General features: G+C 41.8%; 1 protein-coding gene across 2 annotated transcripts; it reads right to left on the bottom strand.

The window, feature by feature from the left end:
* Positions 1-4,948: 4,948 nt before the first annotated feature.
* On the bottom strand, positions 4,949-25,039 carry SCNN1G (sodium channel epithelial 1 subunit gamma). 2 transcript variants are annotated; one of them, XM_066576413.1, is made up of 13 exons: positions 24,851-25,039; positions 19,364-19,693; positions 14,382-14,682; positions 14,057-14,250; positions 12,168-12,271; positions 11,911-12,074; positions 10,121-10,219; positions 9,661-9,778; positions 9,155-9,233; positions 8,590-8,647; positions 7,513-7,574; positions 6,921-6,996; positions 4,949-6,802 (listed from the first exon to the last, which is right to left on the bottom strand). In XM_066576413.1, exons 2-13 carry the CDS (start codon positions 19,684-19,686, stop codon positions 6,422-6,424), a joined length of 1,959 nt encoding a protein of 652 aa, XP_066432510.1. In that variant the 5' UTR covers positions 19,687-19,693; positions 24,851-25,039; the 3' UTR covers positions 4,949-6,421. The 2 variants fall into 2 exon arrangements, with proteins under 2 accessions (XP_066432510.1, XP_066432509.1); XM_066576412.1 differs by lacking the exon at positions 24,851-25,039 and adding an exon at positions 22,013-22,226.
* Positions 25,040-25,645: the final 606 nt, after the last annotated feature.

Genomic DNA, 25,645 nt, shown 5'->3' with positions numbered 1-25,645 from the left:
CAACTACTGGGTGTCAAAGCTGGACACGTGGTCTGAACTCGCGCTGTATGCCCTGGAGGTGTTGGCTTACCCTGCGGCTAGCGTCTTGTCAGAGAGGGTGTTTAGTGCAGCTGGGGGAATCATCACGCACAAGCGTACCCGCCTGTCAACTGACAGCGCCGACAGGCTTACACTCATAAAGATGAACAAAGCTTGGATTTCCCCAGACTTCTCTTCTCCACCAGCGGACAGCAGTGCTACCTAAAGACCTTTGTCAATCTGTGTATGATAGTCGTCCTCCTCCTCCTCCTCCGGCTCCTCTTCCTGAAACCTCTCGTAATCACCGCGAATGGGCAATTTTTCTGTGGGCCAAAAGGCTCATATAACTTTTCTAAAAAATATTTATCTGTTTCAATTCTCATTAAAGCATTGAAACTTCCACCTGAACCTAGACTGGGCTGCCTCCAGACCTAGTTAAAAATTAAGCCACAGAACGCTAAGCGATTAATGGGTTTCACCGGTCCTCTGGGTTGGGCATGGGCAATTTTTCTGGGGTACATTTGTACTGTCTGTACACCAATTTTTCGGGCCCTCGCCTACAATGTAATCAAAGTAATTTTTATGGGCTTCGCCTGCAGTCATGGTACACCACTGTGTCTGGGGTTGGCCTACACTTTTGCTACAGAAATGTAACTCTGTTCTGCCTACCTATACTTCTGCCACAGTAATGCTACAGGGGTCTGACTATACTTCAGCAACAGAAATGTTACTTCGGTCTGCCGATACTTCTGCTCCTGAAATGTTACCATGTTTGGTGTATACTGTTACTACTGTAATTTTACTAATACTGGCCTCTGCCCATAATGCTTCAACGGAAATGTTACTAGGGCAGGTCTATACTGCTATAACAGAAATGTAACTAATAGTGGGCTCTGCCCATACTGCTTCTACGTAAATGTTACTGGGGTCTGACTATACTGCTACTACTGAAATGTTACAAATACTTTGGTCTCCCTATACTGCTGCCAGGGAAATGTTTATCTGCTGCTTTGCCCATACTGCTTCAACGTTACTGTTACTGGGGTCTGTCTGCACTGCTGGAACTGAAATGTGACTGGGGCATGTCGCAACTGATACTACAGAAATGTTACTGGGGTCTGTCAATACTGCTGGAACTGAAATGTTACAGGGGTCTGTCTAGACTTATACTACTGAACTGTTACTGGGGTCTGTCTATACTGATACTACTGAAATGTTACTGGGGTCTGTGTATACTGCTGCAAATGAAATGTTAGTGGGGTCTGTCGTCACTGCTGCCAATGAAATGTTACAGGGGTTTGTGCATACTCTTACCGCTGAAATGTTACTAATTCTCGGCTCTGCCTATACTGCTGCTACAGCAATGTTACAGGGTAGTGGAAACGGAAGCTTCCCAAAGACATGATGGTGGCGAGGCCGCGCTACTAGGTTCCCCAGGCGTGACAACTTTTCAGCGACGTGGTCACTGGGAAGGCGCATATAACCACGGACACGGGGACTGGACACGTACTGCCTCAAAAACTTCCCCGTCCTCCTCCTCCAACAATGAAAACATTCTTGGCAAATGTTTTCGCAGTGGTCCGTCTGGCGGCAGTCCAAGAATTTCACCTTAAACGACACAATAAGAAAGCCCCGCACCACGGCCCACTTAATCCTGGCCACATTCCGAAAACCAGCGGAATAAAACCGCGCTAATAGGTCCACAGTCGCGACCACTATCCCACCAACGCGGTTACTGGTAAGGTGCATATAACCACGGACACGGGGACAGGACACGTACTGCCTCAAAAACATCCCCGTCCTCCTCCTCCAACAATGAAAACATTCTTGGCCGAAGCCCACCTGTATTTAATCTGACGTTAGCTCTGCTGTCCAGGGTACTGCAATGGGATATATTTATGTACCGCCGGTGGGTTCCAGGGAGCCACCCATGCTGTGGGTCCACAGGGACTTCACATTAGGGATTTGTTCCTTGCCTGTGTCTATGTATTAAAAACCCCGGTCAGACTGGGGCATGCAGTGTGGGCCGAAGCCCACCTGCATTTAATCTGACATTACCTCAGCTGTGCTGGGCACTGCAATGGGATTTATTTATGTACCGCCGATGGCTTCCTGGGACCCACCCATGCTGTTGGTCCACACAGAGTTGTAACTGCTTGTGTCTACTTATAAAGAACCCCAGTCTGACTGGGGCATGCAGTATGGGCCGAAGCACACCTCCATTTAATCTGATGTTAGCTCTGCTGTCCAGGGCACTGCAATGGGATTTATTTATGTACCGCCGGTGGCTTCCTGGGACCCACCCATGCTGTGGGTCCACACGGACTTCACATTAAGGAGTTGTACCTGCCTGTGTCTATGTATTAAAAACCCCGGTCAGACTGGGGCATGCAGTGTGGGCCAAAGCCCACCTGCACTTAATCTGACGTTACCTCAGCTGTGCTGGGCACTGCAATGGGATTTATTTATGTACCGCCGGTGGCTTCCTGGGACCCACCCATGTTGTCGGTCCACACGGAGTTGTACCTGCCTGTGTCTACTTATAAAAAAACCCAGTCTGACTGGGGCATGCAGTGTGCAATACAGGAGCAATACAGCGCTAATGAGACGTGCACAGCTACGCTAGCATAGGAGTCCGCTGTAGGCACGCGATTGCTGAGGGTTTGTGCAGAGGCCTATCTCGTTGGTGCAGTGAAAGTCCGCTTCCTGCCTAGGATTGCTGAATCTGTGGGCTGAGGCCTATGCCATGGGCGTGGTGCAAGTCTGCCATGTTTGGCCGCTCAGATCAATTTTTTGTTCATGTCTTGGGTTTCCTAGGACCCACCTATGCTGTTGGTGCAAACTTAGTTCCCATCGGGGTGTTTGACCTGTCTGGCACAAAGACACTGACTGACTTGGGTAGGGGGCAGAGCGCAGACGGCTTTCCCCTTGCAGTGTCGATTGAGCTATGCGACACCTTGACAGAATGGATAGTGTGTGGCACATGGATTCCCCATTGCTATGCCCACGTTTGCAGCTCCTGACGGAGGTGGCACAGGATTGGATTTCTCATTGCTACTGTACAGCATTGTGGGCTATCGCCCCGCCCCTTTTAAAGAGGGTCGCTGCCTGGCCCTGCCAACCCTCTGCAGTGTGTGCCTGCGGTTCCTCCTCATGGCAGACGCACTTATAAATAGACATGAGGGTGGTGTGGCTATGAGGCCAGCATGTGGCATGAGGGCAGCTGAAGGCTGCACAGGGACACTTTGGTGTGCACTGTGGACACTTGGTCGTGCGGGGGGTTGGGCAGCATGTAACCAAGGAGAAGAGGCAGCGGTGTGTCCCACAGGCAGTGCTTGTGCTTAGTTGGAGGTAGTGTGGTGCTTAGCTAAGGTGTGGCTTACTAATGAGGGTTTGTCCGAAGTAAAAATTGTTAGGGGGGGGCCCACTCTTGCCGCTATTGTGGCTTTATAGTGGGACCTGGGAACCTGAAATGCAGCCCAGCATGCTGCCCCTCGCCTGCTCTATCCGTTTCTGTGTAGTTTCCATCACTTTCTTGGGTTTTGCAGATTTTCACCAATGAAAACCTTTGAGAGCATCGGCGATATACAAAAATGCTCGAGTCGCCCATTGACTTCAATGGGGTTCGTTACTCGAAACGAACCCTCGAGCATCGTGGAAAGTTCGACTTGAGCAACGAGCACCCGAGCATTTTGGTGCTCGCTCATCTCTAACAGAAATCTTTAAGGGCTCAAAAATTAAGTAATACTTTGTTGATGTACCCTTCGTCTTTATGACAGCATTCAGTCTTTTTGGGTAGGGGTCTATCAGCATGGTACATCTTGACTTGGCAATTTTTGCTCCAAATCTGGCATTTTGTGTGTAGCGCGCTTTTCAGGTCAATCCACAAACTGTCAATGGGATTCAGGTCTGGGCTTTGGCTGGGCCATTCCAAAACTTTGACCTTCTTCCAGGCAAGCCATTCTTTTGGTGATTTAGAGGTCTGTTTTGGGTCGTTGTCATGCTGAAAGGTTCAATTTATCTTCATGTTTGGCTTTTTAGCCGAGGCCTGAAGGTTTTGTACCAGAATGAACTGATATTTGGAACTGTTCATAATTCCCTTGACTGAAGCCCAAGTTCCAGCAGCAGAACAACAGCCCCAAAGCACAATACTGCCTCCACCATCTTCACTGTGGGTATGTGGTTCTTTTGGTGATGCGCAGTGTCATGGATGCTTGAGAGCGCAGAAACGCGTTGCATAACCGGTATCTTTTTGTATGATTTTAACTATATATTAAAAACCACTAATCCAGTAGATGTAAGAAGCATGAAGATACCTTTTTTTGTTCTCTAGATATATGCCTACTGTTGCCACCCATTCCATTTTAGTGGTCTGGGTTTTTTCTCATGCTGCTCTTTTTATAAAACTCTGGGGGATTCTAGTGCTTCATATCAAACTGGCCAAGACTACAGGTGCCAGTGGGTAGGTTTCTTCTTCCTAAAAACCCCCGCTGGGCACCGGGTAGGTCCAATTTCCTCCTAATGATCCTCCTTGATAATCTATCATACAAACTCACTGTTCCTTAGGTGCTGTCCCACTCGTTACATGAATTTCTCCCTGCTCTCATTATCGGTAATGTCATTATAGCCTCCTTCTTTGTCATAGCTAATACAGAGACAGAGAATGGGGCTGACTTAGTTATTGAAATGAGCCAAACAGCCAACCCCATGTGATGATGTCACTAACAACAAGAGGTGGAAGGAAGACTCCATACTATGCGAACCGATGTCGGAAGTGGGCCAGAAGTTGGGGTGTCTGCATAGGGCCAGATATGCATTTCCCTTCCTGCATAACCCTTTTAACTCAACCCAACCCTTTGACTGAAAGGTTGTTAATCAAGACAGTTGCTAGCTGACCAGTTCCTAGTATGGTTGATTCATTGATACACAGTCCTTGTTTAGAAGACTTTATTTAAAAAAATATTCACTTTGATCTATGTTAAATATAACATCATATACATATATGCCCCATACATATGTATGCGTTCCATCATCTATCTTTAAACTTTGCTGTATGAGCATACCAACTCTCATGCTCAAGTTGAACCACGCAATGATTGAAACATGGAGTACATTCAACATTTGTTTGCCTAAACCTGAAGGTTCGTACATTGTTAGAGAACATATTGATTGACCCCTTCTTCTGTGGCCATAGAACGGGCCAATAATTACTGTACGTAGCAGCATTTGTGCACAGCACAATTTTCCTAGAGTGTATCGTGTACAGTAAAATATAAAACAAGAATTATTCAGTAGTCATACAAGAGTCCAGGTAGATAGAAAAAGATGAGAGAGGAGTTTGTTGATCTTTGTTTTTCCATGCTAACCAAACTTGATGAGACATAAGGCTATCTAAAATAAGAATTCATTGGTGATGAATATTGTGGCTATTCCAGTAGACACATTCGACAGTCAGATGGCACAACATATAGACCAGCTAAGATGGTGGTGACTTTCGATACTCATTAAAAACATGAGGAAGCTTAATACATTCATGAAGTCAACACTGTAGTCCAGATAGTCCAACTTATTTCAAGATGGCAGTAGATTTTTAGCTTTTACCAGAGATGTTGGTGGACTGTGCAAGAAAACATGTTGGATCATAAGACAATGGGAAGACAAAGACTCAATCAAATTTGGAGATGGCAGCTACCAAGAGATACAGGATACAAAACTAAAGACTTGGGACTTTTGGTGTCCAGTGCTAGCAACACCACTAAGTTTTTTAAAACAATTGTCTCCTTCGATTAACAACGTAGTTAATGGTTGTCATCTGGTCATTAATGGCTGAATCACTTCATGTAAATGCCAAGAAGAACATTTCCAACATGTCCAAAAATATCCCCTACCATACAGGTTTGTAGAGATTAAAATTGTTTTGATACTATGCTATAACTATCTTATGACATTAGCTGTATATTGCCAACTTACTGATACGAGGGATCTACTAATTAGCAATATTTTAGTATTAGTTGGTTTTTATACCATCCAGACAAGGACTTCTGCCTGGATCATCCTTCAGAGGACCAAGATGTGCAAAACTAATCAGAGTAATGTACAATTATTTAAAAATTATTGGTCAGATGACCAAGCTACAGTAACAAACGTTGACTTTTCGGTCAACACAGTTGTGGCACATTGTGAGGGATAGAAGACTTTCTCTAAGTATATAGTAAATAACAATCTAGCACCAACTGAGAATATAGTATATAAACCGCTCTGGACTTTTCCAAAGCATTAAATGTCTCTGGATTGGCTTCATATCCAAACAACTGTTGCATAGTTTTTCTTATCCCGTTTTGTACTATGGCTTGACAATAAAGTCTTTTGTTCAGGAAACGTTTGTACCAGGGGCACAACTACTTTACATTTCTTCTATTTCCTCATCATAGTTCGTAGGATGCTCAGTGAAATTCGACTGTATTGCAAGAGACTTGTACAAGGGAGGAGGAGTTCTTGGTACTTGGCAGTGGTCCGCGTGAGGCAGCTGAAGAGCTGTGTTAAATGTTGGTGGATCTTCTTCTGTTAGGCAAGGGTTGTCATGACCAGGTATAGTTTCAGGGTCCTCCACATTATCTTGTGATTTACGACTTTTCCACCATTTCGTAAACTTATGCCACTTCTGACGTAAGACCACCCAAAAAGAGTCAATGAGGAATATCTCTACAATCTCAAGCACGCAGACCATAGAACAGCTTAACCAAAGACCTAGTTGACCTCCAAAGTTTGCAAGAAGATTTGAAAGCTATGGAAAAAGAAGAAGGTCAGTTAGTACATCTGCTTTTAAGACTGAGAATCTTTTAACTAAAGATTGCTACATCTGTATGTCTCTAGTCACAGGTTAGGATGCAGAGAGCACTTACACTGGAGGCAGGACTTTCAGCAATAGTTCTGAGGTTCAAGTCTTGGTAGAAGATTCCCAGATTTGCTATATCATTTCTTAAAAAAGAAAAGCAGAAGAAAAATGTTAAGTACGTGAACATGTAAAACCGCGTGCTATCAACTTAAATATTAACCCCATGTGGACCAATACTGGTTGAATTAAAAGGGGTTATCTAGTCTAGAAAAGCCAATTTCATATACCTTATTATGAGTGGAGAGGGGTCCCTAAGAGTGTCTCTCATTCTGGAGGACATTTCATGTGCTGAAACACATAGGCAGCCCATTGATAATAAAGGCCATGTAATGCTTGGAAGGCTTCCAAAATAAGAGATGATCTTTGTAGACACTTTGTGAGCTTTGGCTAATAAATGAGGGTTCTGAATGGAGCACTCCCTTCTTGTACTCAGATTTCTCTAATAGGGTACTTGAAAAGGGGTTTTCTAAACCAGACAGCCCTTTTAAAAATTATTATTACTGTGGTAGTAGCATTTAATAATAATTTGCTAATAATTTCTCTTTTAGAGCAATGAAAATGTTATATGAACATATGGCAGGTTCCTGTAAGAGACTTACTTTTCCAACTTTTTGTCTAGTTTGCTTCCCAGCTCCCAAGACAAAACTCGCAGAATCCACTCCTGAATGAAAACAGAGAATTGAGAAAGTTGTGAGATACAATAGTATGGGTGAATCTCTTATGTAACAGAGATTCTAGTTATAGATACTTAAAGGGCTTATACCAGAATCCAAAGTTATCTCCTATTCATAGAATAGGAAATAACTTTCTGATTGGTGAGGGTTTCATAAGTGAGATCCCTGCCGATCTTCCCATGTCCCCCCTGCCTATCACCGTGGGGTCGCTTCTGGCCCCTCAGCCACATCAGAATGAATGGAGCTCTGTCCGAGCATGCGCATTTGGAAACCCATTTATTTGGGCTGACAGAAATACACAAGTGCTTTACACTTAGCTATGTCAGCAGTCCCACTGAAAGTAAATGGAGTGGCAGCGCACTTGGGTGATCAGCACTCAATTCAGTCTCCTGCTCACTGCAGATAGTGCAGTAAACCCACAGTGAGGAGTATAGGGAACATGGGATCCCCCAGGGTTCAGTGGGGGTCTCAGCATTGAGATTTCCCCCAATCAGCAAGCCACCAATATAGTACCACTTTCTGATCATTATGAGTCCAACTGCTGGGACCCACATGAACCGGAAAATGAATGGACATATACTGTAGTTCCCTGCACAGCTGATGGCCGGAAGTGCCACTGTGCAGGAAAATTTTTAAAGGGAGATCTTTCAATTGCAGGGTCATGGTGGAGTCTGAAAGTTGGATGCCCACCAATATGCCAATACACTCTATGATAGAAATACCCCTTTAAATGTCACTAAAAGGGGTTTTCCCACTATTACTTCTCCTGAGTGTATGGCTGACGCAAGCAATCAGGATTCCATTGATAGCTCTTAGGCCATTCAGTCCATGCCTCTATAGAGAATAGGACTCTATTTTTTATACAGGTAAACACATACCCACATAGGACATATGCAATGGAGATCTGTTGATTTTCTTAATAAGAAGCAATTGTAGGCATCTACTGCATAGTTCACTTTCAGAAGAAGATCACTGAGCCTGAAGGAGCCATGATTGTCTTACCTCAGAGTTTAATGAGGGCCATTTAGCTTCACTTCTTGTAAATACCCATTCTTTAAAACTGAAAAGAGAAAATGTAAATTCTGTTTATATGAGTCTAACACATAATTTCCTCTAGTGCCACACAAGACATGGTCTGAGAGGAACAAAAGAGGAAAAGTAACTAGAGAAGTCTTGGGGGAGATGGGAGGGATCAAGAAGCAAACTGGCAAGGTCAGCTGGAGCCAACTGATTGTTCTTGTTCCTGTTACGTAAGTATAATTGCTAAGAGTTAAGAAGTCTCAGATTTTAGATGTTGCTCCTACTTATAGCTGCTTAAAGGAACCCTCTAGAAAAAAACTAAAAGACTGATACACTGTGTTATACTTAATGTAGAACCTCAGGGGTGGAGCACGGCACAGTAATTCCTTGTGTCATGCTCCACCCCTGAGGCTCCCCACTACCTATAACCCAATGTATCATTATTGTTTAGAGTGCTCCTTTAAATAGGAAGGTTCTTGGGAAAGATCTTTTGGGACGTCTATGGAAATTTAAATAACAGCATGTCTGACTACACCTTTAATCTTACCTGCAGGACTCGCGGCACATACTCTGACATCCCAGCTCTTCCTGGACAAATCTTTTATGCAGCTTAAAGTAACAATAAACTGGAAAAAGGAAAAAGGAGGAAGTTAATAATGAAATAAATAAATGATCGATGAAAATTAGAAAACTATATTTATGTTATACAAAGAAAGTATGTCATGTAATTTGTTGGCATTTACTGGTACTGGATTATCAAATATTCAAGATTGAAGAATATAGAGAGAGAATTCTGAAATAAACAGCCTTTCTTTATGAGAACTCAGTCTCATCATTTTAGTCTTAAATTGGGGATTCAGTTTCAGTCTCAAGACTATAGCTCTGTTTATCCAAAGCCTCCTACTTCATAGATAGAATGACAAAACCACTAGTGTGTAGGCTGACACTCTATCATTGGTGGCTCAAGGACATATTTGCAAATGTCTGCTTATGTGCGAATAACAGGAATAATTTAGTTCTGAAAAAACAAGTGACATTAAAAATGTAACTTACTCCAACTGGGGAACTCATCATAATTGCAGTATTGTGCTCCTTTGGGCAATGGCTGGTCATAGTGGGCACATCCACAGGTTTTCACCATCTCCATTTGGAAACATGAGTATAGACAGATCTGTGAGAAGGATTGACATAGTTGATATTTAATGTGTGTACACGGATAATGAACCCTTTTCAGTTATTCATTGAACTGGTATCATAATTTATCTATCTCATATCTATCTATCTATCTATCTATCTATCTATCTCTCTATCTATCTATCTATCTATCTATCTATCTATCTATCTATCTATCTATCTATCTCATATCTATCTATCTATCTCATATCTATCTCATATCTATCTATCTCCTATCTATCTATCCATCTATCTATCTATCTATCTATCTATCTATCTATCTATCTATCTCTCTCATATCTATCTATCTTAAAGGCTATTGTTAACACTTGACATTTACCTGAAAGGTATATTTCTTCCCATACAAGTTTTTGAAGGGGACGTCACTTCCATCGATGGTGCAGTCACTGTATGGGCTGCTCAACTTTGAAGACTCAGTCTGGAATAACAATAAAATGATATAAGAACATATTTTTTCCACATCTGTCAATATTGTCTCCAGGTCATTTGTAATCTTGATATTCTTTTCACACCTGTCAATATTGTCATTTGTAATCTTGATATCTCTACAATCCAGAACTACCTGACAGACCTGATAGACACCAATTATCCGGGAATTAACTTATGCTAAGTTCAAAGTTATTTCACCTCACGGATACTAGGTCAAAATGACACCGGGGCGTGCACCACCTCTCATGTCCATAAATCAGTTAGGGAGGGGGAACACAGAAATAGGGGAAGTGATGTAACTAATTCATTGGATTGAACTTTTAATAATGCGTTCTAATTCATTTCTGCAGCTAATTGGATGGAGATAGTTTCATTTGAAAATCATTATATTGCGTCCTTTTATCTGCCACGCGGCTGGCAGGGACGCTCGGCTGGTAACAGTGCTAACAGGTCTCTGAGGTTTGCACAGGAGCGATCGTGCCTTGTAGCACATGATAAATGGAGAAATTAATCTTACATATTATTAAAAGGTACATTTTAATTCATTTCTTTGCTTCTCCTTTTTCTATTTTACTCCTTACTCTCTAATTGATTTATTCCTATATTCAACTTAAAGGGCTGTTGCAGTATATAAATTATTTCTCTAAATGGTGGAGTTCTGCTCTATGTTTGTTGGGTATCTCACAATCAGATAAGCCCCTGGTGTCCATATTTATTCTTCTGGTGTAACATATGCTTCTCTACTGTTACTATCATTGCTATCAACATCTAACAACTGACATTCCCTTTTCCATCCTAGGTAGCCCTAAGGTTCCGGATGTGAGGCAACCCTCATCACGGCGATCGTTCTGCTCTTAGGCAGGGTTTTCCCTGTGTTTAGTTAGATGGGGTGAGATTTCCCATTATTTGGTTTTGTTATTGTCTGTTTTGTTCTCCGAGTTTTTCCTGAATCTGTATATCCATCCTTTTTGGACAACTATTATATCTGACCCAGACAAGGTGTTTAGGTTTCTGGCTCAGACATAAAGGAGTTGGCCAGGGTAAAAGAAAGATGTCTGCTTTCTTCAAAAACGGCATCAACTAACTCCACCTAGTACCTCTGAAGCCTCTATAATAGAGGTCCCCCACCTTCTGTACCTTGTGAGCCACATTCAACCTTGAGTGGTGGTCAGGACCCACATTCAACCGTTAAATGGATGAAATAAAATTTTAGGCTAGACTTAGACATCAACTTTGTGTGCAACACATATCACGTGGCCAAAGATTGCACTTTGGCCCTGCTACATCGCATCCTAAAGTAAGTACACGCGGTTGCGTTCCAACTCGCATGCTGACGTCACCTGACAGTCACAAGCAATTCATCAGGTTTGGATATCTTACAGTCGATGGGTCATATTAATTTGCTAGTTCCCTTAAATTACACTTATATTAAGATGCGATGTTCCAGAGCAAAAGTACCATCTTTGTCCACATGACATGTGTCGTGCCCAAAGTATCTGGTGGCACTGTTTGATGGCTAGAATATGTCTGCAATAATGTCCATTGCCAATATATCAGTACATAGCTAAGGACCCCCATGGCAAGGCACATAGCAAGAGGTTGCAAGCCACTGGTTGGAGACCACTTCTCTATAACTACCTTAAATTCAACGTGTACACAAAACCCTCTTCCTTCACCTACCAGTTGCATCCCAATAGAAGTTTCTGTAGCAGTCTCAAGTTCTGTCCCCGATTCTTCAATGAATGGATAATCATTTTGATCATGCACTAATATCTTGGCGCCTGCTGCTGTAGACAAGTAAGGGTTGTACTCCTCTTCATCAATGTACATGATCAATTTCAGCCCTACAGACAGAGAGTACCAACAACATTGTTACATATATATATAAGATCTGTGTGTATAGTAGAAAATGTATGCAACAACTATAGACATCTTACCAGCCTCAGCGCCACCCATAGAAGACTCCAACAATTGTCCCCGTTTGGCATCATTGAAGGTGTAGCAGTTGCCATAAAGTGGATGGTAGAATAGGGTAAAGTTCCTGCAATGGAAATGAAAAGTTTTACGTGTTTGGTCGACGACAGTAATCTACATATATTGTAACAGAGACAAACATCTCATGATAGGTCTAATATTCTTGGCCAGCAAGGTCCCATTGAGTTCATGTAATTTTTTTGAACAGAGTATATAGCTATCATCATTGTATCTTTGTTATATAACATATTTCAAAGCCCAAGGTGTCTTCATTTCTAGCCGCCTATTTAACCATATGGTCAGTGTGAGATTATTGAGTCACCAGCTAAGAATGAGGATGCTCACTACATACTTGGACACTTAAAAGAACGAGGACTTTATTTCAATATTCAAATTAATTAGTGGCTTTTTATGTGACTGCAATTAATACTCCATGCTGAGAGACGATTCATATCCGGCATTGTCTATATGACGAGACAGCTGGTAATTTGTATAATGCCCTTATTTAAAATGTCTTAATGCTGAGTTGGTCTGATGAGTAAGTAATGTCCAAGGAGGTAGTAAATCAACTGGACTTGGAAGCGTGATAGAATATTCTCTTTCTTTGCATTGCCTACCATACAATCTATATAAGCAGACACTGCAAGTCAGAGCCACTAGTGGTTCCGAGAAAGCAAAGTGGACTCTATTCTGCTGTAGGTGATAAATGTCATTTGTTCGAAACGCCCTTAAATAGGTCAATCATATTGCTGTGCCATTTCTCATTTTTTGGAAGTACGCAAGGAAAGAACACTATCACACCATCGTAGGAATGTCTACATGACAGTGCACATGCCCTAAGAAAGCTAAGGCTGGGTTCACATGCTCATTAGTGCTTCCGTTCACAGATTTCCTTAAAAATCGCAGACTTCATGGTGCAGCATGTTGTGCTATTTCATCCGGAAAAATGTTATAGGGCAAGAGGAAAGCCGGATGTACCCCATTGCAGTCAATGAGATCCGTCTGGTCTTGCTTCTTTCCGTCATTGTACAGAATCGGCATTCCATTTTCCTGCTCCCATAATGGTAAACAGAATGCCGAGAGTTGGTGTCAACCCAGGCTAAAAACGCAAATTTATCTGTTTAGGCCATATTCACATGTGATCACACTGCATATTTTCTACAGCGGAATTGGCTGCGGAAAAACTGCAGCATATTAGGGTGCTTTCACACGGAATGGAGCATTCTACCACAGACAAATCCGCACCTAAATCGGCATCTTTTTGCTACAGATTTGCTATGGATTCGCACTTCTGTGTTACTTAGGCCTGTTGGAACAGGCTCACGCAACAATAAAGTGAATGGGATTTTACGAAATCCACTTCACATGTTGCTGGAAAAAACGAACAGCGTACATTGATCGGCTGTGGATTTTGAATCTTGGATCTTGCAGCACGTTAATCTAGGCTGAGGATTTTCAGGATGGATTTCAAAGGAGGGAGTGAAATCCATGTAAATATCTATGTGTAAGGATCCTCTTTTAGAAGCGTCCGTAAAAACGCCGCGTTTCAAACGTGACATTTTACAGTGTTTTCGAATTGCATTTTTGAACGCGCGTGACGGCATTTTTTAACGCACCCCAAATACGCAGAAAAAGTCCTATTTTTTGCGCATGCGCAAAAAAAAGGAGATCGATTGGTTCTATTTTCTGTCTTTTGCGCACGATGTGCCAAAAACATGTGCAAATGCGTCTGTCTGAAGAAGTCCTAATATGTGGATTTTGACACTACATGTGACCATAGCATTAAACTGTCTAATAGTATAATAACATGATACAATGTAATATTTCTAAAAATAAGTAAAAGGCCACTCACCTAGCGTCACAGGGCTTGCCGTCAAAAACGCAGTTAATCAATAATTCATCGGCCGGATAACCCAACTGAATCTTCTCCTCCATAGGTATTTTTGCCAGGATGTTAATATAATGTAGCCGGTACCACTCCTGGATGGCATTGATGGCTGAACTAAAAGTAAATATTGTGCAGTCGGTGCTGTTGTTCGGGTCGCACTATGTGTTAAAAAAAATGTGTGAAAATGTCACATATCAATGTATCAAAAACAACAAGGAACCTCAACAACACAAAAACTAGATGGCAAGATCCAATGTAAAACAAGCAAAGAAAGGTCGGTCCTACTTACCAGCTTGTAGCCCACAATGTTCCCAGTAGAGACTTCCGAATTCCTGTTGACCACTCTGGCGTTCATTCTGCTCCTTCTCCGCGTGTGGATCTCCTCGACATCCATGTCGTTGCCACGAATGTTTTTTACTTGAAACAATTTAATCTTGTTGATGTAATCAACCTCCTTCGTGTGGTTTTCTTGTGGTTCTTCCACATCTCTGCGTCTGCGACTTGGGGGTTCTGAAAATCCGTATATGTCTCGGAGAATTTTTACAGCATCCTTTTCCAGTCTGCTCAGGTACGGTTTGATTGCGCTATACCTGCAAAATACACAGCAACATCAATACATATCCATCATGTCACTCAAGTCAAGTGCGATTGATCTATCGATATTGGAGTGAGTAAGTAGACAAAGTATCACATATATTCGTAACGCCGTATGTTTATTAGGTAAAACATGACAGGCGTTTAAAGAACTGAGGAAGTTGTTAGAAAGTATTACTCTATACTATAGCCTCAGGCCACAGAAAGAAGAACAATGCATTCCTTCTTCTCATCTCTAACCGCAGGTTATATGCGGCAGCTACAATATCTTCATGTGTTTATACTATGTCTGCAAGAAACAGACAGCGATTAGAGATGCCATGACGCGTTTTAGTGTTTGCATTGCTTATGAGGGATATATAAGGCAACAACGAGGTATTCAGCTATGGTGGGCTATATAATGGTCAATACATATGTATGCTCATGTTTTACACTAAATCCGTGTGCGGTTTTTGCCTCGAGAGAAGAACTCCAACTCAACAGCACTATCTAAATAGACCCTGACTGCCCATAATGTATTGTGAAATACCAAGTTTTTAAAAGGGTATTCTGGCATTTAACCCCTTTCAGTACTGATGACTTACCCTCAAGATAGGTCATCAGTAGTTGATCAGTGGAGGTCAGCCCCATGGCCATAGCCAGAAGTGTAATAGAACGCTTTGTTCCCATTGAACTCAGTGAGAGCTATACTCTTTTAGTGCTTCCGGTTCCAACCACAATGTGAATGGAGCTGTCAACATCTGGCCTGCTGCAGTGAGATTGGGTGGTCACCGGGGTTTCTGAGCAGCAGACGCTCACGATGCTCTACTGGTGACCTATCCTAAGGTAGGTCATCAGTACTGAAAAGGGGTAAAACACATGGAAGGCTTTTTTTAGAGAATATCCACCCTGGAGTTTCCCCATGAAACACATTTATCACGAATCCACAGGATATGATCACTGGGGGTCCGACCACTGGAATCACGAGGGCAACAGTCTCCCTAGTGAATGGAGCTGTAGTACATGTGCATGACCACCACTCCATTCACTGTTTATAGAGATAGTACACATTGCACTCTTTTTTCTCTGTCAGTTCCATAGACAGCAGTGGAGCGGTGGTCACGTATACGCATCACCACTCCATTCATTAGGATACTTGAGGACCACTGCTCTCTTTCCTGTAGTCGGACCCCCAGTAATCACCTAAATATGTTTAGTGGAAAAATTCCATATCTTCTCATGGGCCCCATGGCAGCTGCTTGGTCAGCCATCGTGGCATTACGCCCTTGGCTATATCTCTCTGCAACATCTTGACTTTTCTACAGCCTTTAATTACTAGGCAGCTGCATCAGTTACAATGGAGCCACATGTGTGTAAGTGTCTCTAATTATTGTCTCCTTGGTGCTTCCAAAATGCGTAATCAGCAAACGTGTCCAAACGTCACATGAGATTGCAAAATCTCTACATGGTGCTGATTCATCGCTTTCACAAGCCCACAATTAAACTCCCGTGTCACAACCACTTTTCATGGGATAACAATTAATTACTCAAAGCAGTTTTCCTTTTTTTGTCTTCTATATCTATATTTATACCATAAGAACATCCAAAAACATCTCCAGCCAAAAACGATGACATGACTCATGAGTCGTCACCATCTGCAGTCTTCATATGTAAGCTTGATGAGAGTGAAGGCGTTCCCTCCTCTCTAATGCAGAGACATGGCAGCAACATGATAGTTTTCTGTAGGTACCTTCTCTACTTTTTTCCCTTTGTAGTGGATTACTGCATGGCCCAGTATCATTCTTATATAAGTTTTGGGATGATAACGTCTATGTGCATGCATCTGTCATATGTAACATACCATCAAACCGGTTCACTTCTTACGAGTGTGCAGTTCGAGAATGTGTTACATTATGTATAAAGGATTAACACATATTTCACATACATGAAGTTCACTCCAGAGGTCTAGATTGGTGGAGTTGACTTCCCTGAGCAATAGCAAAGAATTTCCCATATCTATAGATGGACATGCATAGAAGATAGGAAGCTTCTGCAATTGGGTTCCCTTAAGGTTTTGGTTCATACCATCACCGTCCTCTCTTGTAGCAGGACAACTTAGTCCTTGTCCAGCCCATTATGTTTCTATCATCCTTTACAGATGACTAAATACAGTGGTCTTCCAATAGTCTATCCATCCCTATAATGGTAATGCCTGACAAGAAAAGGACCATAGGCAAGTTCACCTTCCCAATGGGGAAGGTACAGTATATAGGGCCTAATTGAGCTGCCCCCAGGACTCCATAAGCATGCAGACAAGGAGAGGGGAGCAGACACTTGGCATTCAGTAGATCCCAGGAGGCAAAATGACCCACAGAATACAATAATCACAATGTCTATAGGTACCCCAAACTATAGGCTATTGCATAAGGCCATAATGTGGCCACATTTTAGTAGTCATACCTCCCAGAGTTCTAGCTTTGATTCCGCTTTAAATGACAGAAGTTCACTGAATATATTACCTACACATGTATAATTCATAACGACCCAAAATGTATGCAAAGAACATTTGCTGATAAGATCACTGGTTGAATTGATATTCTAGGCAGCAACAAGTGCAATAATGTAAATTCCACTACTACGACAGTATAACGGGATTTAGAGTTTTGTTCTTCCTGATCCTTCTCCTGGTTCATGAACAGAACTTTATGTACTGTGTATCTGTATCTACACAGGAGAGAGCGGACACTGCACAGCAATGCACATGTATACTCACCATTATGAGTGTGCATAAAGCTAAGTGACAACCCCTATGGTACTACTATTAACATACTTTACAAAAGTGAACCACCCAGGTACTTAAAGGGGTTGTCTGATGATGAAAATCCCTGTTCATATGCCCTACTATAGCATATGGACATCTACAGGGGTCACGAATCAGGAACGAGAACAGAGAGCCATTCTGCATTAGAGATTTTTGTTCTAATGGACCCAAGCCATCCTTAAACTACAAGGATTGGCCTTCATCTGAATGGCTGCCATGTAACACTACATTTTTCCTGCAGTGCTTGCAGCTGGGGGTGATGGAAGAGGCAACGTCTTTCAATGTGTAGGTTGTATTTTGGGGGGAAATGCTCTTTAGGTCTCATGCACATGGCCTTATTATGGATCTATCTAAGATGTTCATGCACACGTTGCTCCAGAGACCAGGTTTCTTGGGTTGGTCCTTCACTAGTTGTAGGCCGGTTTGGGTGCACAGCAGGTGGGCTACCTCAGTTCCTTGAACAAAATAGAAATAAATCTCAAATGACATAGTTTATTACCCGCCACTAAGAATCAAGCTAAAGGATGGAGCAGGTAATAAGGTGATTACACCTAAGGACTATGCCGCAGTCGTGTTCTGGGATCTCATCCAAACTTAACTTCTTGTGACGTGACTCAACTGAAACTGTCCTTTCTGTTCCTGTTCTGTACATTTAGAAGGACGGAGAATGAATGATGAACCGATAATGGCACGTGAAGTTATTTATCTGCTTTGGTCATGTTAGGTAGGTTCCTACAAAAACTCAATTCCTGAAGACATGTACTGAACAGTGAATTACTCTGCGTCATAGCTAGCACCCTTCTGAATATAAAATTATTATGTTCAACGTACAAATTACTGTTTGCCACATGTCAGCATATAATATAACAATTAAATATACTATATTATTTAGGATGGCACTGCATTTTATATACTCTTCCAGAGAAGTTATTATTTAAAGAAGTTGTCCAAGTTGGTCAATCCCTTATTTTAGAAGAGTCCTCTAATAAGCTAATCATGGGGCGTCATGCTCGGTGATTAGCTGTTATCTGTTGGAGGAACCATCAGCAAGTGCTCTTCTATTCCCCTGCAATGCCTCCAAAAAAGGTAATTTTAACTGAAATCAATGCTCTATTCAAGGTCATCCAGAGAGAGAAAAGATCCTCGTAGTCACTCCCAACTCTGGTCAATAAATAAGGAGGCTAAATTGGAGCCCTTTAATGTCCAATGCTCAACTAAACAACTGGATGAGTGTCAAAAGTGACAGGGCACCCTGCAGAAACTATGTAGTTTCCCAGTTGCTCAGTCTATCCCTGACATAGACTTTGCATTTGTGTTGTGACTTATGCAGAGGTTCAGCTAAACCAGCTCTACAGTGTGAAGACTCCAACAAACAGTATTTCATATCTTTGCTTCTTGGACCATAGTGATCGTGACCGGATGGTAAAGGAGTACTTAACGTAGAGGCAGACCATGCAATTAGGGGGTCCAACCAGATTCATCTTATTCCCTTTGCAACAACTTGTACCAGAGTTTCCTCTCAAGAGGAACGGCAAAGGTATGAAGGTGGAATCAAACATTAGACCCTTCTGTCCTGGGTGGTCAAATGTATTTTGATCTTCCCACTCCTATGTAAGAAACAACAGTATATACCACGGTACTCCAGGTAAAACCACAGTCAGTGGGAGGCAAAATTACATGCAACAGCCACTCAATGGCGACCTGAACCCATGGTCACCATAACTTTTCCTTGCCCACTCCTATGTAAGTCACTGATTAGACCAATGGGGTCAACTATAGACAACCCTTATTTTCAGCAATCTCAGTGATGGAAATACAATCCATATTCCTGAAAGCCAAACACCCCTTACAATGAGAGGAATCCCCAATTTTCTTACTTGTATGGGTTCATGTTGCAGATGGTGACAGCTGGAAAGGTCAACTTCTGGAAGTTCACAGTGATGGACACACTCACGGTGTAATAGGACATAAGCAATAAGGCGCACTGCCAGAAGACCAGAGCCACTGCACACAATGTCAGAGCAATCCAGATCCATCTACGTAGACGACCCTTGGACACCACTATCCTCCGGCAGCCATGAGTGTTGGTGGTCAGGCAGTACCATTGCATCAACTCATACAAGGTTGGAGCTTGGGGACCTGTCACAGGAAGGTTCTTCCTCAGCTTCTGAGTAAGTTTCTTCTTAGGACCGTTAGACATGATGAATCTGGAACATGAAAGATACATAGGTCAATACAATGCAATGTCTAGCATTTTATGATTGTTTGCAGTAGGGTTAAGCCTTCTTGGCAGTCAGGTCTCATAATATGTAACATCTGGCAGGTTTTCCGCCATTTGCTTGTATAAGAGCATACCTAGACACACATACAGTAATTCCTTTTCAATTATCAAGCTTAAGCAAGACTGGCAAAAATAAAAGCTACAAACAGTACACTAAATTAGTCAGACTTAGCAAAGATGAGTTTGCGATTGGGTACAATTCAATATCTTACATGGAACTGCAAGTAAACAATAGGATTATATCCACCCAGAATATCCCATATCAGAATTTCTCACATAGAACACAATTGTCTAATGTTCTTGTTTGATACAAATACACAACCATCTAATTGTTATCTTTTCTAATAATGGATAGTTACATTGTGTCTGCAGAAAGTGCCTGCATTGTGCATTGTATGGGACTGGAGTGACTCGCTGAATCATATGATGTCATGATATAGTAATGCACAAGCTTATCGTTCCTGAAAAAATGACAGAACAAACTCTTATAGGACACAATTCTGCATGAACTCCCAATAGAAGTGTGTAAAAATGTAGAATTCTTACTAAATAACAGTAGCAACATTCAATATAAACTGTAGGACGGTGCTCCAGAACCTATGTAAGCTGTAGGATGGTTTCCCAAACATGGTCTAAACTGTAGGATGGTTCCATAGGGTTATTCTAAGCTGTAGGATGGTTCCATAGGGTTATTCTAAGCTGTAGGATGGTTCCATAGGGTTATTCTAAGCTGTAGGATGGTTCTATATGGTTATTCTAAGCTGTAGGATGGTTCCATAGGGTTATTCTAAGCTGTAGGATGGTTCTATATGGTTATTCTAAGCTGTAGGATGGTTCTATATGGTTATTCTAAGCTGTAGGATGGTTCCATAGGGTTATTCTAAGCTGTAGGATAGTGCTCCCGAGTTAGGCTAAACTGTCAGATGATTCCCCAGAGTCAGTCCTCCATATAGGTTTGTGCTCCAGTCTAAGTTAGATTTGGGAGTTGTATGACCACCAACTAGATCATGCATATTTGTAGGGAGCAGAGGAACAAGACTGTGGTGTCTCATTTAAAAATTGTAGAGTTATTTTAAAATGTTCTATATTTGTGTGCAAATGTGATATTTCAGCTTTGCATTAAAATGAAAATGGCTAATGATGCATTAATTAATGAATTCTAAAAAAAATACATAAATCAATTAGCTCAATAAATTATATCTATTTAGTGAAACTATCCATGTTCTATCTACCTATCTATCTATCTCATATCTATCTACCTATCTATCTATCTATCTATCTATCTATCTATCTATCTATCTCATATCTATCTATCTATCTATCTATCTATCTATCTATCTATCTATCTATCTATCTATCTCATATCTATCTATCTACCTATCTATCTCGATCTATTTATCTCATATCTATCTATCTATCTATCTATCTACCTATCTATCTACCTATCTATATCTATCTATTTATCTCATATCTATCTATTTATCTCATATCTATCTACCTATCTATCTCATATATATATATATTTATATTCATTCATCTATCATGTATCTATCTATTTATCTCATATCTATATATATATTCATTCATCTATCTATCACATATCTATCTATCTATCTCATATCTATCTATCTATCTATCTATCTATCTATCTATCTATCTATCTATCTATCTATCTATCTATCTATCTATCTATCTATCTATCTATCTATCTATCTATCCATCCATCCATCCATCCGATGTTGGAACAGCAATCTCAAACAACAAACCTCATAAAATTGCTCATTAATGGAAAAATTGATATCTCAAGTAGTAGACCCCAATGTCCTGCATGTCTAACATGAGACACTCATGGGATCATACAAGCTGAGATTTGTGAAGCTGTTTGCCAGTCTTCATACTGGAGAAATAGTTATCACTGACCACTAAAATAGTTTTTCTGCAAGGATAAAGACTAGTCAAAGACTGATATGTGTTGAGCAGTGAGAAATAAAAAGCACTAGTGGCCACCAATGTGATTATCCTGCCAAATAGCTCCACATATCTCAGCTTCCCGGACCTCAATTAGCACATGCAAAATAGCAATGTAGAAAACTTAAATAACATATCTAAAATGGAATACAAAGCATGAAAACCCCCTTAAAAATGTGATCCACAGACAATAATGCAGTAATATGCTATTAGTAAGAGACCCCTTAGAGGGGGTAGGGATTAGGTTGCGGCCACCAAGGCAATAGATAGAGCTCACCTGTCTGCGGGATCTGGATGCTGAATGTGAGCAGGATTATCTCACTCTGAGAACTCATAAAGATTATCCAAATATGCAGTGAATGTTCTTGTCTATACACCTGGCCAGGTCTGGTCTGAAGCAGCGAGGACTAGATCCCTTGACAGGTAGAGCCAGTCTGCTCTATGGGAGTTCTGCGTACTCATAGAATTGGAGGAGTTGCTGATGTGAACTCCATAAAGTGGGTCTGAGCTATTCATATACCCGTACTATAGCATTATATTGTAGATTCCAGGGCGGTGATAATATGTGGCAGGAGGGAACATTTGGGAGGACCTGGGATATAACCTCATTATTATCCCAGCGGACATTTTTATGGGACGAGTGTGAAAAGCACATTTGTATCTGTATATAATGATGGACGGACAGACAGACAGATTGACCTTTTTAAGGGCTTCAACAGTAAACGCTAGCCGCAATGGAACGTATTTGCGCATGAACAAGCATTGTCTACAGGGTCACACCCGTCTCCGAGCTTTTTTTTAACCTGCCATAGACTTCTATCGCAGCTTTCTGCGTAGCGCTCACGAGAACGAACCCATTGAAATCAATGAGCCGGCTTCGTCATACTTTACGGGTGTGAGTTTCGCACGCACAAAAATGTATGCAAACGCATTCGTCTATTTAAGCCCTAAGACAGGCTTACTCCAGCGAGGGATTCTGTTTTCCTGTTCCCATTACGAAACAAGAAAACGGAATCCATAAATGGCGATGTTAACGAGCCCTAATTAGTCCACATACATTATTTGTGTCTCCTCTAGATTTCTGGAGTACAAAAGTCTAAATTTTGGTGTCAGTGCCAAAATTGCAAATTTTTGCAGTTTCCTCGCCATGTTCATTTTTTTAAAGTGGGCAGGGCCTAGAATTAGGGGGTGTGGTTAATCAGATTTACTATAATTTATGCCAGAAACTTGTATAACTTATAGCTGAAACCTACTCCAGCTTGTAGCTGGCAGAATTTCAGTCTGGTGCACGGAGGTGAAGCCAGATGCGACAAATGTATTACGAGGTTTGTCGTTTTTACACTAACGCAAGAATCAATTATGTCCCTTTTACACGGGACGACAGTCGGGTAAAGGACTGTATGAGCGCTGATATCACCACGGAGGTCGTTGGCGCTCGTGCAGAGTGTTTACACTGAAAGACTTGACCACTGGATCGCGGGCTTCTATGTGCAGCGCTGAGTGTTTACACGGAAGGACAAGCCTGCGATCCAGCGATGGTCTCTATGTAGACTGAAAGTCAGCAATAACTAACTCCCAATGGACAGCACACAGTCATATGTCAGTGTTGTGTCCGATCCCCACGGGCAGTGGACATTGCGTGTCCTACTCTCGCCTGTGATATGGACAAGAATAAGACATGGTGCGATTTTCTTTACATGGATCGTGGGTCCATGAAAAAAATCACGCGTGAAAAAGCCCATTGAAGTTAATGGGTCCGTGTACTGTCTGTGTGCAGCCCGTTGCAAAGCGGTTGCGCACAAGCAAAATATACGGATGTGTAAATAAGCCCTAGGGCCACTTTCACATGGCGAGAAAACCGAGTGAGATTTGTGTGTTGCGATGTGGTGCAGGAAAAAATCGTGGCATATCCTACCTTGGAATGCATCCCCCATTGGTTTCAATGGGACCTTTAAAGCATCGCTTGTCTCTCTCATGCCGTGCGATGTGCATGCAATGCGATGTGAGGTCTCCCATTGAAACCATTGGGAATCACTTCCAATTCTCTATGCTGCACAAGAGGATTGGAATTTCACAGATGCGATGCAAGGTGTTTTTGCCTGAAAATGCCTTGCATCCACAGGTAGATCGCACGTTCAAGAGCGCGACATCCATCCGAGTTTCAACGACCCGACATCCCGCTCACCCATGTGTAGGTAGCCTGAGGGTGTATTTACAAGGGAAAGTGCGATGTAGGGCAGGGAAAATCTGACCTACATTGTACTCAATCTTTCTGTGATTGTGAAGCATTTTGACTTTACAAACCCCCGATTTGCATTGATGTACATGCGTTTCCATAAAAAGAAGTTCCATGTGGTTCTGATCACACGACATGCAAGTGCAATGCCATTTTTTCACGATTGTAAAGATAATAATGGGCGAATGAACAAGAATCGTCCAAAAATAGGAAATCCTGTTCTATGTTGGACTTTCCATCTGAGAGAAAAATCGCCCGTGTGTATAAACCCATCGAGTTCTTTTCTTATGTGAGTTTCATCCATAACACAATTAGATGGAACTCGTGCGAGAGAATGGCTTGTGTAAATACACCCTAAGTGCTATATATAAATAATCTGTGCCTCATCTGCATAATCCATGTGTCAGTATTAGGCTGGGCGCACTATTGCCGTGTGTGCAAGCAGCTTCCGAGAGGTATAGGTGCAACTCACAACAGACAGCGCACGGACATCTATCCCCGTGCGGTCTGATACATGGACAGCCCGCACGTTCATATGCACTTGCATGTCCTAATTGTCATCCGTGATACAAACAAGGATTGGACATGTGATGAGGCTCCTCCAGGTAGGCGAGAGCTGCCTCATTGAATCATATGGATCTGAATGCAGTTCGCGTGGCGTCCGTTTTTTTTAATGTACAACACATAGAATAAAAAATTTAGGGCATCACCTTTATATATATATATATATATATATATATATATATATATATATATATATATATATAAAATCTCTGTCCCATCTGTATATTCCAGCCTCTCACTTTTAGTGGTATATATATATATATATTTAATCTCTGCCTCACCTGCATATATACATATATATAATCTGTATCTCACCTGTGTAATCCTGGGTCTCAGTGTTGCTGGAAGCCACAGATGACGAGGACCTGGTCAGTATGGTGAGCCCAGACAGGAGGCTGCTGCTTGGTTTATTTAGTCCTTCAGTGCTGGGAATTTTCCATGTTCCGGCTCTGCATCACTGAGCTTCTTCTTGGCAGGTACTAGTACTGCCTACCTGCTGACTCCATCCCTGCCTGTGGAATCACTGCCTGCCTCTTGTATCCTCAATGTGAGGACTCCTACATCACTCATATACAGGTGACAATGCTGAAGTCAGTCCATCAGCGCCTCCTAATGGCTAATGTGAGGAATTAACAATTCATTTTCAGTCTCTTGATGGAATTTCTGCTTTATTAAAAAGCTAATTACACCCACAAAAACATTTCACTTGATTGGCTGTGATAATTTCTGCAGATGGAAACTGTTTCATAATTTAGAATATGTATCTGACTTGTTTAACTCGTTAAATGGTTACTAACTTTTCAGCAAACTTGTGCTTATGGGATAACCAATTTGGCAAAAGTACAAAACACTGTATTTACCTAAAATGACTTTTTTGTGCTGAAAAATCCCTCTAAGGATGGTCTCATATCTGCACTGGGAATTCTGTTTTTTTTGCTCCGGCCAAACGGTTCCGTTTCTGGATGGAACCGAACAGCGCCGGACAGACCCCATTGAGTATAATGGGGTCCACCCGCTTTCTGCCCAGCTGCTTGGTTTTTGGACACAGCGCTTTTTCTTCTGGTATTTTCAGATGCATCTGTGACAGAACCTCCTCTTTGCTTGCTGCTG

This window comes from Eleutherodactylus coqui, chromosome 8 (genome assembly GCF_035609145.1).
Source record: "Eleutherodactylus coqui strain aEleCoq1 chromosome 8, aEleCoq1.hap1, whole genome shotgun sequence".
NCBI classification, from domain to species: domain Eukaryota; kingdom Metazoa; phylum Chordata; class Amphibia; order Anura; family Eleutherodactylidae; genus Eleutherodactylus; species Eleutherodactylus coqui.
The sequence above is the reverse complement of the archived record's forward strand: the minus strand, read 5'-3'. Positions and strand labels throughout refer to the sequence as shown.

Excerpts from the sequence above, each read along its gene's own strand:
- SCNN1G (XM_066576413.1), bottom strand. The coding sequence starts at position 19,686 with ATGTCTAACGGTCCTAAGAAGAAACTTACTCAGAAGCTGAGGAAGAAC. Across the intron at positions 12,272-14,056 it reads GGCAAGCCCTGTGACGCTAG|GAACTTTACCCTATTCTACC; the intron begins GTGAGTGGCCTT and ends TTTCCATTGCAG. Across the intron at positions 9,779-10,120 it reads GGAAGAAATATACCTTTCAG|ATCTGTCTATACTCATGTTT; the intron begins GTAAATGTCAAG and ends TCCTTCTCACAG.